At 43.2% G+C, this 16,668-nt stretch overlaps 2 protein-coding genes across 3 annotated transcripts; both read left to right on the forward strand.

Moving 5' to 3' along the window:
• The first annotated feature begins 152 nt into the window (after nt 1-152).
• LOC142935411 (tripartite motif-containing protein 16-like) lies at nt 153-3,131 on the forward strand. The gene has a single exon (XM_076079780.1). It carries the CDS (start codon nt 912-914, stop codon nt 2,541-2,543), a length of 1,632 nt encoding a protein of 543 aa, XP_075935895.1. The 5' UTR covers nt 153-911; the 3' UTR covers nt 2,544-3,131.
• Nucleotides 3,132-3,498: 367 nt separating this feature from the next.
• On the forward strand, nt 3,499-13,983 carry nars1 (asparaginyl-tRNA synthetase 1). Of its 2 annotated transcripts, none has more exons than XM_076079779.1 (15): nt 3,499-3,673; nt 4,986-5,068; nt 5,272-5,337; nt 5,612-5,704; nt 5,864-5,953; nt 7,071-7,149; nt 7,849-7,919; nt 8,609-8,695; nt 8,887-9,108; nt 9,399-9,598; nt 10,769-10,904; nt 11,141-11,254; nt 11,768-11,899; nt 12,122-12,253; nt 13,309-13,983. In XM_076079779.1, the coding sequence occupies exons 1-15, from the start codon at nt 3,652-3,654 to the stop codon at nt 13,438-13,440; spliced, it is 1,659 nt and encodes a 552-aa protein (XP_075935894.1). In that variant the 5' UTR covers nt 3,499-3,651; the 3' UTR covers nt 13,441-13,983. The 2 variants fall into 2 exon arrangements, with proteins under 2 accessions (XP_075935894.1, XP_075935893.1); XM_076079778.1 differs by having other exon boundaries at nt 3,500-3,694.
• The last annotated feature ends 2,685 nt before the right edge of the window (nt 13,984-16,668 follow it).

Consider the following 16,668-nt stretch of genomic DNA (forward strand, 5'->3'; position numbering starts at 1 on the left):
CAGAAGCAGCATGGACATCGTTATATATATTAGTATATATATGTATACAATACGTATGTATAAATATATATATATATATATACACAATATGTATATGTGTATATATATACATGTATGTCTATATGTATATGAGGCAAGTGAGAAAAAATCATTTCTGAGTGATCACAATAGTTTTCTCTCCTGTGTTTATGATTTGAGAACAGTTTTTCTAAATATGGTTTTGCCAGGGTAATCTCTCTAAACTACTTAATCTGTATTTATTCTGTGAAACAGTAGAAAAGAATCATTTTTACAAATTACTTTCTTTCAGATAAAAACAGGTGAAACAAATGTTTTCTCTGTCGGGATCATTTTTTAACTGTTAGTTGTGTAATAGTCCTTTCGGTTACAAGAGGCTGAGTGCACCACCCACCTCCACCTCGTGTTCTCAGTAGGACTCAGAGCATTCGTGTTTACTTCCAGGTGCGTTTTAATTTCTCCATGCACTCTAAATATAAGCTACATCTTGTGTTATCAAGTTCTGTAAAGTAAACTAAATACAGATAGAAGGCACAAAACCTTTTTCTCCTGTTCGGTATATTAGTTTTTTCACTTCTCTCTGGGCTTCCGAAGGTTCATGATTTGTGAAATAACTATTTCAAAAGCTGTCAACTAACAGCACAACCATTTTATTTTCTGCACTCTTCACAATTGATACAACATTAGTGAGTGAACCAGCTTTGTTTGACGATCACGAAGCCCACTGATCCTGTCCAGGTCAGTGTCGTACTCCTCACTGCATGTTTCACTGCAACAGGTGCTGTAAACACAGCCTCGTTGAAATCACTCCTCTTCCTGGAATGACTCTAACCTCATAGCTCCTCCTCCTCCTCCTCCTTCCTGCTCTCGAGCGAAAGTCTCTGAGGGGTGAAATGGCGCAGCGAGGAGTTCAGCTGGACCAGGACAAGCTCTGCTGTTCGATCTGTCTGGACCTCCTGAAGGATCCAGTGACTATTCCCTGTGGACACAGCTACTGTAGGAGCTGTGTTGAAAACTACTGGGATGAAACGGATCAGAAGAAGCTCCACAGCTGTCCTCAGTGCAGACAGACATTTGGACCGAGGCCTGTCCTGGTGAAAAACACCATGCTGGCAGATTTAGTGGAGGAACTGAAGAAGACGGGACTCCAAGCTGATCACTGCTATGCCGGACCTGAAGATGTGGCTTGTGATGTCTGCACTGGGAGAAAACTGAAAGCTCTCAAGTCCTGTCTGCAGTGTGTGGTCTCTTACTGTGAGCAGCACCTCCAGCCTCACTATGAATCCCCTGCCTTTGAGAAGCACAAGCTGATCGACCCCTCTAAGGAGCTTCAGGAGAACATCTGTACTCGTCACAATGAGGTGATAAAGATTTTCTGCCGCACTGATCAACAGTGTATTTGTATTCTCTGCTCCATGGACGAACATAAAGGCCACGACACAGTCTCAGCTGCAGCAGAAATGGCCAAGAGGCAGAAAGAGCTCGGGGCGAGTCGACAGAAGATCCAGCAGAGAATCCAGAACAGAGAGAAAGATGTGAAGGCGCTTCAGCTGGAGGTGGAGGCTATCAATCGCTCCGCTGATGAAGCTGTGAGGGACAGCGAGAAGATCTTCATGGACGCGAAGAGACAGATCAGATCTCGTCAGAAATCGGAAGTGAGTCACGTGAACGGGCTTCAGGAGAAGCTGCAGCAGGAGATCTCCGAGCTGAGCGGGAAAGACGCCGAGCTGGAGCGACTCTCGCGCGCGGCGGATCACACCCGGTTTCTGCACAGCTACGCCTCGGTGTCGCGTCTCGCCGAGGCTACAGAGTCGCCCAGCGTCACGATCCGTTCCCAGAGGTACTCCGAGGATGTGACCGCGGCTGTGTCGGAGGCCAGAGAGAAACTACAGGACATTCTGAGCGAGGAATGGAGCAGGATCTCACTGGCAGGGGTGGAAGATGTTTTACCGCCACAAGCAGAGCCTGAGACCAGAACAGATTTCCTCAAATACTCGTGTGAAATCACACTGGATTACACCACAGCACATAAATATTTAAGCGTTACATATAGCCTACAGGTAGAATGCAATTATAATTCATATTTCTATGGCGGTCACCCAGACAGCTTCACTGACTGGCGTCAGCTTTTGTGTAGACAAAGTCTGTCTGGACGTTGTTACTGGGAGGTGAAGTGGGATGGGCAAGGCGTTGTTGTAGCAGTCGCATACAAGAACATGAGCAGGGCAGGAAGAGAGAGTGCATTTGGAAACAACAACAAGTCGTGGGCACTAAAATGTTTCCTCGACGGTTATGAATTCAGACACAACAACATGACAACCTCCCTCTCAGGCCCTCCCTCCTCCACAGTAGGAGTGTACCTGGACCACAGGGCAGGTGTTCTGTGTTTCTACAGCGTCTCTGAAACCATGACTCTCCTCCACAGAGTCCAGACCACGTTCACTCAGCCTCTCTGTCCTGGATTTGGTATTCACTTTAGTGGAGCCTCTGTTCAAATCTGTGGAGCCTCAAACACACAGAACTAATGTAGAGTTTCTGTATGTAGCGTTCTTTCTCTTCTCAGCCATGGTGGTTATCACTGCTCATGATGACCAGCGAGTTTTCATCTTTTAAAAAACGTTTTTGTTATTAGTCTTTCAAGTAAAATATGAAAGATTAAGTAAACAATTAAAAATAAATTGTCGTAATTAAATACAGATAAGTAGAACATTGTGTGAGGGATAGTGATAAAAATATGATATTGGCACATTTCTTGTTTTAAATATGTGTCGGGAAATAAGAAGTAACTTGTTATGTTTATTTTTCTTTTCTGTAAATTAGTTAAGGATTGTGGGAGACCTCTACATTTTAAGGAGAGGCCAGCATTGTGGGATTTAAAAATCATATTTTTGCCAATAAATAACTGAACAGAATAATTGATATTGCCATATAGACTTCTCTGAACAAACATTGACCTGTTGTGATGATTGAGCCCCTCACCTGTTATTTGGTCTGTATAGTTTGATGTTTGTTTGTATTGTTGTAATGTTTTCAGTTCTCTCAGTTCAGCTGCATGAGCCTTGAAGCACTTCTCCTTATCACTGCATTTTAATAAATCAAACATATTAAAACCCCTTCTGAGTCAATCAATTTTGTAATAATTGATCCCATCACTTCCCCAAATACCTTAAAAATTAACTGGTATTTACTCAACATTATCAGTTTAGTAACGTTGTATTTTTGTATAGTATTGCGTCGTACATTTTTTTTTTTTTTTTTTTTTTTTTAGCAAAAACTGATTTGTCTCAAGTGCTGATTGACGCTTTTAGATTAGTTTTTTTCAAATTGGCCAGTCAGATAATTGACAAGTGAGACAACCAATCGGATTCGCTGTTAAGGAAGTGACGTACCCAACGCTCACCAATCAGCGCTGGTGAAATGTGCCGAAAGAAATAGGCGAGTCTACTCACCTCTTCCTCCTCCCTGTGTCGACAACCAATGACAGCGAGCTGCGGCCGGCTGATGTAAAGTTGCATTTCCGCAGCTGAATAGACGCCGCCGACACTCGCTTCTGGGGTTTCGTTTCCATATTTTCCCAATACAAACATATTTAGTTTCCCCTCCTCAGCGGACTGTCTTAGCACCTGCACAGACATGGCGACGGAGTTAACGAAAGGTGTGGAGCAAGTATCAGTGGGTAAGTTAGAAATAAACAGCTAGCCAGAGCTAGCTCGTTAGCTAGCTCCCAAAGACATGTGTGTCTTGCATATTGCATCATTTGCAGTGATGTTAGCAGTTAGCTTGCTAGCTAACGCCGATATCTGAATCTGTAGGTGTCAGGTTCGATATACGGAGCCGGATTACACAGTCGCCGACGTTTTGTGTGGATACCGAACGAAGTCGAACATAAAAACTGAGTCAGAGAAAGGACATTGTGTGCTAACGTTTAGCCATGACAGCTGTCAGTCTGCTGTGCAGCAGACTGACAGACTGACATATATATATATATATACGCACACACGCATGCTCTTATTAAAACATTTCATCTGTTCTGATGTCTGTGTACGAAGCCAAAAGTCTAAGTGTGACGAGCCATATCGGCCGACATCAGTGTTGGGCCTCACTAAATGCTCTCCTGGGGGCAACATCAGCTTGTAAGCCTCAAACCGTGGAGGCTGTCCAGGAGTGTTCAGACGTCCACGTACTTTCTGCCATGTAGTGTATGCTTTCTGTTGGGCTTTTGCCTTTAATTGATGGTTGTGTTTGTTGACACTTCTGCATGTGGACAAGAAATGCTGGTGAGCAGCAAACCTCCCTGCAGACTCCTGTTTCGCCAACAATCAGAGCTTTGAGAACTCAAATATCATGGATGTAATGACTTAAGTGGGTAAAGGCACATCATAGAACAGCTAAAACAGTCTGATAAATTACGTAAATTACACCACTTTAGTGTATTTTTTAAGTGCAGGAAATGATCAAACTTATGCCGTATTACGACATCCAAAATCTAAGACGATATCTAGTCTGATCCAATATTGATATAATGCAGTCATAGGATATTGCCCAGCCCTACCAACACTATGTCCAAGTTGTCTATCTCTGTCCAGTCTAGTAAAGCTGCAGATGACTAAGCTCTTTAGTTTCAATTTGGCTTCAGGAGGCAAAAGTTCAAAACCTGACTCATCCTTAAGCAAGACGATGGCAGGTTCACTGGAAATAGACTTGTCTGGATGTTGCTGTCTCAGCGAGCATCAGGAGGGTCCGTGTGCAAACACTTCTCTTGACTCGATGCTCAACCGTTCAGAGAGCACACCAACCGGACATCAGCCACGAGCTTCAATGTGTGTGTGAGAGACGGCCAACTCATGGAATTTATGTTTCAGGAAAATCAAAATAGTCACCAGCTATTCCTCGTAGTAGCTTTAAATCCAAGGTATTTAATAGGACTGGGAGGGAGTGCTGCGTCTCACTCTGCCTCTGCTTCACAGGGGAGCTGTATGTGTCGGACAAATGTGGCAGCGACCAGGACGGAGATGGCACGGAGCAGAAACCCTTCAAAACTCCCCTCAAGGTAAACGGTCATGTAGCTTAAAGTACATCCTGTTGTCTGCCTTAACTCTATTCAGGCGTGTGTTGTTTAATATGCTTAATCCTACAGGATGTAGCGTTAGCAGGAGAAATAGTGGGCATATCATCGATATTTGCTCCGTTGTTTGATTTGCAGTGATATGTCTGTCAGCATCTCATTGTGTTTGTGTGCAAATCTCCTCACAGGCTCTGATGTTTGCTGGAAAGGAGCCGTTCCCGACCATCTACGTAGAATCACAGAAGGAGGGAGAGGTCGGTTTAAAACATGTTTTTTAATGTCTTCAATTTTACACAGGAAACTCTTTACTTTTTGTGGTTTTATTCCAACCACAGCTGCAGCGTCTGTTATTTTAACTAATTATTTTAACCGTCTTTCACCCCAATGTTGTTGTTTTCTCGCTGTTGCAGAGTTTGACTACAGTAAAAACCTGCAGAATTAGAAACTCATAAACTGCACTTTATACGTTGCTTTTATTTATTTTTCTCATCCCGTCACATATGCGTTCCTCCTCTTTGTCTTCCTCAGCGTTGGGCGGTGATCTCTAAGACGCAGATGAAGAACTCAAAGAAAGCCTTTAACCGTGAGCAGACGAAGTGCGATTCCAAAGAGAAGAAGGAGGTGTGTGTGTAACATTTACTTCACTTAAAAGCAATTCTGGGCAAATTCAGGGTGTTTCTTTCTCTGTCTGTGCAGTTTTGCATAGTTGAGCTATAATTCATACGTCTATTCGATCAAGAAGCAGGTGTAGTGTCTTTAAATGTTTGCTTTGTGTGGCAGGCAGAGGACACCGAGAGGAGAGAGAAGAACCTAGAAGAAGCCAAGAAGATCAAGATTGAGAAGGACCCCAGCCTGCCTGAGCCTGATGCGGTCAGCCATATTGTTTCCACTGTTGTATTCATCTAATAATACTTATTGGATGTTTGCTCAAGTAACCGCTGAAACACTTGTATTGTAACAACCTGCATTCTCAGGGTTAATTACCATGTTTGTCTTTAATCACATAAAGTAGTGGTAACTGGTGAACAAACAGTTACTGAACATAGTTAATAAATGTGTTCATATCAACAAATCACAGCCTGAAGTGAGCTGTTGATTTGATCAAACACTCATCAAGTTCTAGATACATTCACATTTAATTATACATTTTTTTAAATTAATGATATTTGTTCACAATAAAATAGGCCATCCTGGGATAGCTGCCTGCACTTACCGAGGCGGCTGCTTTGGAGCGCACACTAGCAGCTAGAACATTTCTCTTTTTAATAGGAGGCTAGTGTTTTATTGATTTCATCATCCGGCTCTTTTTTTATTTGTATTTTGCCATTTATTGTTCAACTACTGAGAAGACCCAGGTCAGATAGTTTGTGAGTCGTGGTGGTCAGCGTTGTAGAACTTCCTCTTTACGTAGCGCTGCATGTCGTTTAGAAGGTGGATCGTTTTTCTGGAGACGGGCGCTGCTCAAGCAGGAATTATCCTTTAAATGTTTCCTGTTTTAGCAGCTAACTTTGTGTCTGTAACCTGTTCTGTGTCGGCGGAAGTGATCCAGCTGTGACTCAGTCGCAAAGCTACCATGACAACACATACTGTATCTCAGACAAGGAGTGATGCTGAACGTGCAAAGAAGGACAACAAACAAGGAATTAGATATGAATTATTTTATGGAGACAGTTCAGACTGCATTTCTTTCCTAAACCAGGATTTAGTCGTCTGGCAAGAAGCCACGTAGGTCCTTTTTAAAACAAGGGTGAGCACTGGGCTGGTCTAAGTGTTAAATGTTGTCTAAAGGTACGCAAGCCGTTTAAAATGAGCAAAATAAAGTTCTTAATCAGGAACTGTGTGAGCAAAGAATATATAGAGGAGACTACAGATCTGACCAGATATTCAGTACAGCTTTCAGTGCTTCACAGTTGTTGGTACCCAACCCTAAATCGAGCTGTGTCCTATTGTGCTAGTGAGCTAAAGGTGAGCGTGGACTGTTTTGCAGGTTAAAATCTATCATCTGGAGGCCAAGAGAGGGCAGAGAGTCAAAGTGTTCGGATGGGTTCATCGCCTGAGGAGACAGGGTGAGGAAACAAAACATGATATAAATCTGACTGCTGTGTTTGTCTCTGGTCTTCAACACTGAAGGCCTTTACACACTGTTCTTTCGTTGTGCGATTGATTCACACTTCAATATATTTTTTAGAACTGTTATTTTTGTCAAGAATACTTTCACACAGAATGCAAATATTATTATTGACAAAAAAGTAACATTATTTTTTCCCGGAACAAGGTTGACTATTCTGAGCTCATGCAGCGAGAGTAAAGGCATCAACCAATCACATTGTGTAAAACATACACAATACATACATATTCAAGGCTTACACTTTTAACAGAGGAGCTCCGTAGTACCAAGACGGTAAACTTTATGTCTACTTTCAACCTGACAAAGATCCAGATCCACTTCTTCTCTTCTAACCTTTCAGAATAAAAGCCCGAGACTTACACAGTCTGTTTGCCAGAGGGAACTTAAACTCACTCAGAGCATTTCTCTTAAAGGAAGCTCAATAAAACTCAATTAAATAGTGTTGTTACTGTCGCAAAATCTGCATCACTGCCGTTATGAATTGTTTTAATGCAAAATATCGGCAGGCGAGTATTTCAGGTTTTCACGTAGTTCATTGGTAACGCTGGCGGTGTCGGTGTGTAAAGGCCGTTAAATTCAGAGTGTCTTCCTATTTTAACCGTATCTCCGTTCACTGTGAACCTTTTCTCTCCTACAGGGAAGAACCTGATGTTTATCGTGCTGAGAGACGGAACTGGTTTCCTGCAGTGTGTCCTGTCTGATAAACTGGTACAGCTTTACAACCCTTTTATTTTATTTTTACGTGTTACATCATTGTGCAATTCAAACTGGGACAAGTTGTTCATCTCAAAAGTGTGTGTGTGTGTGTGTGTGTGTGTGTGTGTGTGTGTGTGTGTGTGTGTGTGTGTGTGTGTGTGTGTGTGTGTGTGTGTGTGTGTGTGTGTGTGTGTGTGTGTGTGTGTGTGTGTGTGTGTGTGTGTGTGTGTGTGTGTGTGTGTTTAAATGTACAATTAGACAACCGTAACAAGTGATTTTAATCTGAAATTAAATGATCTTGAAACGCAGGATGAAATTCAGCTAACAAAACTGACAGGAGATGAAATTAATTTGGATATAATGATGCATACAAGATAGATTTTGTAAATACATAAAGTATTAGGTGGTTCAGTTTTAGTGATTGAGAAACACTTATATAATTCTGAAAACTTCAAAACCTCCTACACATGTTTAAATCAAAATACAGCGCCTTTTTATCAGAATATGCTCAAAACAAACGCACCATTCATCGGGCAGATTACCTGTGAGCAGGGAGCACTTGATTTGATCGCCAGATTATCGCTTCAAACTCAAGTAATCAATGTCACAGAAGTTCAAGACGCATTGTTCAAGCTACCAGTTGACGGTCGTACTGTACTCTTCCCTCTGACTAACACTTGTCTCCTCGCTCTCGCCTCCAGTGCCAGTGCTACAACGGCTTGGTGTTGTCCACAGAGAGCACCGTCGCTCTGTACGGGACCGTCACTCCAGTTCCTGAAGGCAAGCAGGTAAACACACCCGCTGCGTAACAGACGGAACCTGCAGTACGAGTGCATGCACACCAGAAGCTCAGAAGAAATAAGGTTGTGCAGGAAATCAGACAACCTGTGTGTGTGTGAGAGAGAGACATGCATGCAGTCATACTGCAGTATAAAAACATGACGAGGGTGCTCAGTGAGTTCCTGTCTTCCTCTTCCAGGCGCCGGGAGGCCACGAGCTGCACTGTGACTTCTGGGAGCTGATCGGCTTAGCTCCGGCGGGCGGCGCCGACAACCTGCTGAACGAGGAGTCGGACGTGGACGTCCAGCTGAACAACCGACACATGCTGATCAGAGGAGAGAACGTCTCCAAGGTCCTCCGGGTCCGATCCACCGTCACGCAGTGCTTCAGGGAGCACTTCTTCAGCCGCGGATACTGCGAGGTGACGCACGCCAGCAACACGGGGAAATCTTTTGTCTCGCCCAGGCTTTTGCTTTTTAGTTTCTTAGCGAAGAGCATTGAATGAAACCAGGATTTTATCCAGTGAGACTGTTGTTTAAATGATGGCAGATTATATCAGTTGTAGCCAGCGCTCAAATTGGAAAAAATAAGGTGTCAGGTTTCTCAAAGTGTTGACCTTCACTTTAATAAACCAACAGCGCTCATGGTGTGCAGCGTTATCTCCTATTGTAACCACCATATCTGTCTTTGTTGTATTCTTCCTGGCTGTAGATCACTCCTCCCACCATGGTGCAGACGCAGGTGGAGGGCGGCTCCACGCTGTTCAACTTCAACTACTTTGGCGAGGAGGCGTACCTGACGCAGTCCTCTCAGCTCTACCTGGAGACCTGCATCCCCGCCCTGGGCGACACCTTCTGCATCGCCCAGTCGTACCGGGCCGAGCAGTCGCGCACCCGCAGACACCTGGCCGAGTGAGCAAACCGTCCGACACATTCACAAAGTACACTCAGGTCGCCTCCATGTAGGAAGTACACAACAAGGGGGAGTAGATACATACTTATTAAGGCTGTGAATTATTTCAAATATTTGCCCTGAAGCCACACAATTAATTAACAGTACGCTTTCTTTTCATCACTACAAAGACTTTAGAGGGTTGAGATCAGACACAGAGACACGTTGTCAATCAGCTCAGCTGATCTGGGTGAACTGGTGTGACCAGTAAACATGTTTAGAGGGCGTGGCAGGGTTGAACTTGCATACTAGACGAAATGATTAGCAGGCAGAGGTGATGTTGTAAAGCAGCGGCTCGTTTGGGTGTTCAACAACATTGCAGTAGTGGGTTTACCTGGGCATAGCTGTGTGTAAGCCCAGAGCCCTCTAATTATAAGGCGTTATAGATAGCAGCACTGTGTGATGTGGCATTTTCTCTACAACGGTGGGGGGGGGGGGTGGGCATTAATCAGTGCTGCAACTGTAGCTTAAAGGGAAGATTCGCCACTTTTTTTCTGTGAATGTCCAATCAGTGTTGATGGTAAATGTAGTTCAATAAAGCAATACATTCCTCAGTGCGTGCTATGTTGACCCAGAATGCTAAGTTTTCCTGCCGTGCCAGCAGTGCATGTACCACAGATGCATTGCGCTCGAGCTTCTGATGCCCAGGGCCCCCCCCCCCCCCGCCGGCCGTATCCTCATCTGTCCCGCTGCGTTTCTTCAGCCCGCTCCAATAAATACAGCTGAATATCCCAATGAGCCCAAACACTGTTGAACATGTATCCCCCCTCCTCTGCACTCATGTTTTGGGATGTTGGAAACCTAGCTGGTTTGAAATACAAGTGAAGAGGAAAAAAGGATGTTCAGCAGTTCTTCCTTGCATCCAGCTACGTCACTGTCATGTCACATGGCGGCGCCGGATGCAGGAAGAACAGATTTTGCACTGAAGAGTTTATTGCTTCAATCGACCTTGATCAGACGTCCACATAAAAGGTGGACACTTTTCTTTTAACTTTAAACAAAGGACAGCACAGTATATATGCATAAAAACCCCCGATACGCAAATGAGTGATGTTAATCACACCAGAGCCACACAACACCTTGTGTCGGCCTCCTGCATGTTGATTGGTTGATGTTCCGTCTGTGTTCAGGTACACTCACATCGAGGCCGAGTGTCCCTTCATGTCGTTTGAGGATCTGCTGAGCAGACTGGAGGATCTGGTGTGTGACGTGGTGGACCGAGTGCTCAAATCCCCCGCCGCGCAGCTGCTCTACGACATCAACCCCGTACGTCATGTTATTTATTTTGTATGTGTGGGGGCGCGTTCGAGACGCTGCATCACAGTTTTCATCCTAATTGATGGGTACGTAGTGCTGAAACACATGGAGGAAGTTCAACCATTACATGATCTGTTTAGCTTTTGATCACACGCCCTTCATAAGAACATGGAGTTGATGTCTGTAATGTCATTGTAGTGTTAATATTTTCTTTGATGGTGTATTTTTACCCCCCCCCCCCCCAGAACTTCAAACCCCCCAAGAGGCCGTTCAAGCGGATGAACTACACCGAAGCCATCGAGTGGCTCCGAGAGCACGACGTCAAGAAGGACGACGGCTCCTACTACGAGTTTGGAGAGGTGACGACTGAACACGAGACACACACACACACACACACACACACACACACACACACACACGTGTCAGAGTATCTAACGCACACATCGTTCTACGAATGAGTTCTTGTGCGCAGAGCTCTCATCGGGACTCATTAGCCCAGAATTCCCCTTGATTTCACACCAGCAGTCGTCTTGTAAGAGTATGGTGTTGGTTTTTCTCGCCTGTAGAGAACGTGACTGTACGTCAGAAACATGTGACTGCTTTGATCTGTGTTCAAGATGTTTCTGTCGCCACATTCAGTATTCTGTCTACAGTCGTATTACTTTGAAAAACCACGTTAAATTATATTCATTTCATTTTAAAAGCTATTTTGACATTTTTAGACGGCATTGAAAACAGATTTGTTCTCGTTGTGGAGTTTTTTTGTTGAAATAACTAAGTTACCAAAAGTTTCTGAAATAACTTTTGTTGGGGAAATTGTTTGATAAATTCTGTGTTTTTTATTATTTATTTGTTAATCTTCCCACTCTCAGGACATCCCCGAGGCTCCAGAGAGGATGATGACGGACTCCTTCAACGAGACCATCCTGCTCTGCCGCTTCCCGGCCGAGATCAAGTCCTTCTACATGCAGCGCTGCCCCGAGGACAGACGCCTCACCGAGTCGGTACGAACCTCAGGGGTCAAACTCTGGCTGTGAAACCTGGAGGTGTATCAGGGTGCTGCGTGGCTCCCTCCTGCTGTGGGCTAATAGGAGAGATAACGATGTCTTGTGGAGCCAAGATGAGAGCTCTCCACCTAAAGACACAGTTTTGGGGTGCAGGAAGCCCTGAAGTTACTTTATAACCGATTAGCTGTCTGATCTTGTGTGTGTGTCTGTGTGCCGCAGGTCGACGTGTTGATGCCAAATGTGGGCGAGATCGTTGGAGGCTCGATGCGTATCTGGGACGCTGAGGAGCTGCTGGAGGGATACAAGAGGGAGGGGATCGACCCGACCCCGTACTACTGGTACACCGACCAGGTAACACAAAACTCACTGCGTCACATCTCGGCCCGGAAAGGAATAGAACTTCTGTACAAGAGCTCAAACTACTTCATTTGAAAATCGCTCCACCCTCAAAACAACCATTTGTACGTCAGTGACTCACCCGGCGTTCCCTTGAACTCTTGAAGAAAACTTCTTTAAAAAAAAAAAAAAGCCTGAATCAAAGTAAACTGGGGCCGAGTTCCACGACAGCAAAACTTTATCAAAACGTCCGTTTACAGACTCTCACAACTGGTGCAGTTCAATCCAAGTCTCATTTATCTAGTCGTATGCTCACTACTTCACAAAGCAATGCATCGTCACTAACACCTTACTATCCAAAGTCCCAGGGAGGCGGGAGTTACAGCGTCTTTGGCTTCTGTGCTTTTGAGCGATGTACAGTTACAAGAGGGATTTCAATCAAATCCTTCGCTGTTGATTGGGCCGCTAATAAGTGGGCGGGCTTAGAGTGAAACAGAGCTACAGAAGATCACACACACACTGATATCAAACACACGTCCTCCTGTCTCTCTCCAGATTGCTCTTTAAGCTGCTCTGACCCGTGTGGCCGGCTCGCTGACCAAAGTCTCATGTGATTGGATGATTTTTCAAGTGCTGCATGAGTCCTCCAACATTTGAAACCAGAAGAGAAAAGACAGATTTGGTGCAACATATACTCTGATACTGCTTTTATTTGACATATATTTAAATAATAATGAAGAACGAATACAGGGACAAATGATTCAAATTGGGGAAATGTATTTTTCATTTCACTGGGTCTTAAAAGCACTTCCTCCACTACTGTCTCGTACTAGAGCTGTGAGTCCGTGCACGAGACGGTAGTGGCGAGTAAATATGTTTTTAAGAGGGAATACAGTGTGATTCACAGAGCAGTCGTTACCTCAATCCCAGCCGGGGAGAGGAAACCGTGAGGCTTGTATGCAAAAAAATGATGTGGAGGATGTTTGAATCTGAGGAACAGCGGGATGTGGACGAGGCCTACGCACGTCAGCAGAAGTGTGTTAACAGGCTGCTGTATGTGTGTGTTTCAGAGGAAGTACGGCACGTGTCCTCACGGCGGTTACGGTCTGGGCCTGGAGCGTTTCCTCACCTGGCTGCTGAACAGACATCACATCAGAGACGTCTGCCTGTACCCACGCTTCATCCAGCGCTGCCGACCCTGAGCGCACACACACACGCACGCACGCACACGCACGCACACACACACACTCTGCTGGTATACCTGGACCCTGGCATGTGGCAGCACCCTGTCAGCCATAAAATGTGTCGTTGGAATATTAAATCAAATCAAAAGGACTTCTATGTTCCGTCCTTTTTGGCTGGTTTCTGTGTCAACACTCGGTGGTGAAGAGTTCAGATCATGATGTCTCACCACGGATGGTTAGATGCCTCCTGCTGTGCTCCGCCTCACACTTTACAGCTTCTTTCTTGTTCGTTGTGACTCCAAACCTGAATCCGATGGTTCCGCCTCAGCTCGTGCTCGTGGGCTGCTTCTAGATATAGTTTCCTGTGATTCTTCACCTGAGGGGAAAGAAATCGCTCAGTTATAGCTTTTCCACTTTTTCTTTTCAACTTATTTAGTTAGTAGTCAGTGAAATGATCGCTGTGGTTCAGAGATGTGACGTCGGGGACTCGTCATGTTTGTGTTTCTGTGTCGTGTTTCCATCAGAAGATCCATTGAACTCAATAAATGTGACTCAAACAGATGGCTGTGTGAGGGTTTCCTTTAGGTTGGGTGTATTCAGGGTCGCTGCGATATACCGCTACTGATAACTGTTTTTGATTGTTTTTGATTTTGATAATGAAATATTGGTATCATCTTAATAATGAACATGTGATAATATTGTATAAATAATCAGCCCCTCTGAAATCTCTTTATATCTACAGTTATGGTTACAGACTCATCTCCCTACATATGGATTTTGAGTGTAATTAATATGGCAAAAAAGAGGCAAAGTGCACAATAAGCTTAGATGAATTTTACTGATGTACTTCTTTTTTTATTTTCTACATTTGTATTTTCTGATGACCATGCATTTTATTTAGAAAGGGCTTTTCAAGAAGCTCAAAAACACTTTACAAAGGACATAAAGAAGAGAAATATCTAAAAACATACATTACAGGAATTTTTTTATAGTTAATGTAATATCGTTAACCGGATTTTTTTGGGTCACAAAAATGTTGCTAATCTGTTATGACCTCTGTGTTTGAGGACTTTCTCACACTGCTACCTTGTCTCTGAACTGTACTGACTGTTTCATTCTGTAAATAACTTTCATTTTCATGCTTTCTCTCTAAACTTAAGGCACATTTTTCCCTTTAAAGGCGTTCAGAGTACTTTACAAACGGTTAAACACATGAAAAAGAAAATTCACATTTTAAAAACAAATTGAAATGACTGAGTCCTAGTTCTAGTATAACTGGTAGAAATATGCAAAAAGGAAATTTACGTTTCAACACTTTGGTTACACGTAACACCAGTACAGGCAAGCTAAGTGTACTTTCGACACTAACTATGAAAGCATTCAAGGAAACCTTAAGTTTGATCCAGTATAAGAATAAAATGAGGCCTGTATAAAAATACAAGCATTAACACAAGTGCCACGAAAGTGCCTGTTGAAGTAAACTGAACATAAATTCACTGTAAAAGCACAACAACAATATCACTGTAGAAACTTATTTATGTAATGATGTAGCATTAACAAAGTAATAAACAGTGCATTTACATAGGTAGAAGTATAATTATTAAAACCTTAAGGAAGTGAGAGGAACAGCGTTGTGTGATGTGCTTCAAATATAAACTATCATATTAAAAATGTTTCAGTTGGCCAATAAAGGAATTAAAAGTTCCTACTTGAGAATAAAAAAATGTATGTTTTGATAAATCATTTCCTAAGTCATGTTAACATTATTAGCATTTGCCTTTAATAACAGACAACAATAGAGACAAAGACGAGCTTGTGCGAGAGAGCTCCCTTCTTCAGGAGCAGGTGTGTGTTTTCTTGCTTTGTGTGTTCTTTAAATCCACTTCCTGGTTCCTCTTCGGATCCCTGCTTCCTCCCATCGAAGCGGTTTTGAAAGGGAAGGAGGAACCTCAGACCTCAGATCGAGAAAAACTGGTCTCATTTCATAAGAACCTGAGTAGTTTAAAAAACACTTAAACTTAAACTGAGCAAACAAGTATTCTCCAGGAAGACGCAATGATTTCTCCCCACGCGCTGATTTAAGTTTTGATCGTGCTGCATATATTTGTCATTCTTTTATTTATTTGTATTTGAGCAAGCCATTATAGTGGTTCCTGTTGCTTCAGTGATGCTCTCAAATCTCTCTTCTCATAACGCTGCTTAAATTCCTCCCTTGGAACCAGAAAGCGGGTTAAACAGTGACTGTTACCACCACGGTGTTTATAGCTGATAAACTATCTCAGGACACGCACACACACACGTCTCTGTAGGGGGTGTGACCGCCACGAGCGGGGGCGTGGTTATATTGCAATGTCGACCAACGTAGTTGTGACGCAATACTAAAATAGCGGCCCTGCATCAAGTAAACCACACTAGACCGGAAATATAGCAAAGTGGTCTCCACAATAAGAGCATAAAATTATTCATATTTCAAAAAAATATGTATCAAAATACATTACAATTATTCATACAATCACTACTCGCAAGCCACGGCTTTGAATTTACTTTCAGTCCCGCAACTTTTAGAATGGATTTTCTTTTAAATATTTTTGTATTAGATGTTATTTGTACTTATTAAATGCTTATTTTCTCATTTTCATCCCTCAAACGCATCAAAACATATTCCAGAAACACAACTGCTGGAACTGAGACGCACGGATGTTCTGTACAACCGCGTCATTGAACTGTTTGTAAACAAAGACAGGAGGATGGACTTTGTCTGTAAATAGTGAACAGCATTTGGTAAGTGAACTGATGTGCGTTTTTACATCTGCAGTAGCGTTGTGTTAACCTTTTAAATCCTAGCCCTATTTTTAGGCCTCCGCTCGAAAATTGCATACCCATACTAAAAAGACTTTAATTCTTTAATTTGTCTATCGTGTTGTTTTTATTATATAGTTAATATCGTTCCCTCTGATGTGAATAATATTTGAATGGCCCGTGCTCTTGAGTGTGCGGTGTTTTAGTGCCGCAGTGTTGCTGGATTGTTTTGTCATGCTTTGTTGTAAATAAATGTGACTGGTTCTTGTGAGTTTGTTCTGGTCATTGTGTTAATTACATTGATTTTACTATATGCATTGTCCGTTAATGACGAAGCATCCCGTCATGCGCGTATTCATGTATCTGCACTCTGCAGTCAGTGTATTTGTAGGTGTTGAGCTTCATGTAACATTTTATTTCACCTGTCAAATGTTGCAGTGTTCTGTG

This window comes from Anarhichas minor, unplaced genomic scaffold (assembly GCF_050575085.1).
Source record: "Anarhichas minor isolate MPS153535 unplaced genomic scaffold, ASM5057508v1 ptg000073l, whole genome shotgun sequence".
NCBI classification, from domain to species: Eukaryota; Metazoa; Chordata; class Actinopteri; order Perciformes; family Anarhichadidae; genus Anarhichas; species Anarhichas minor.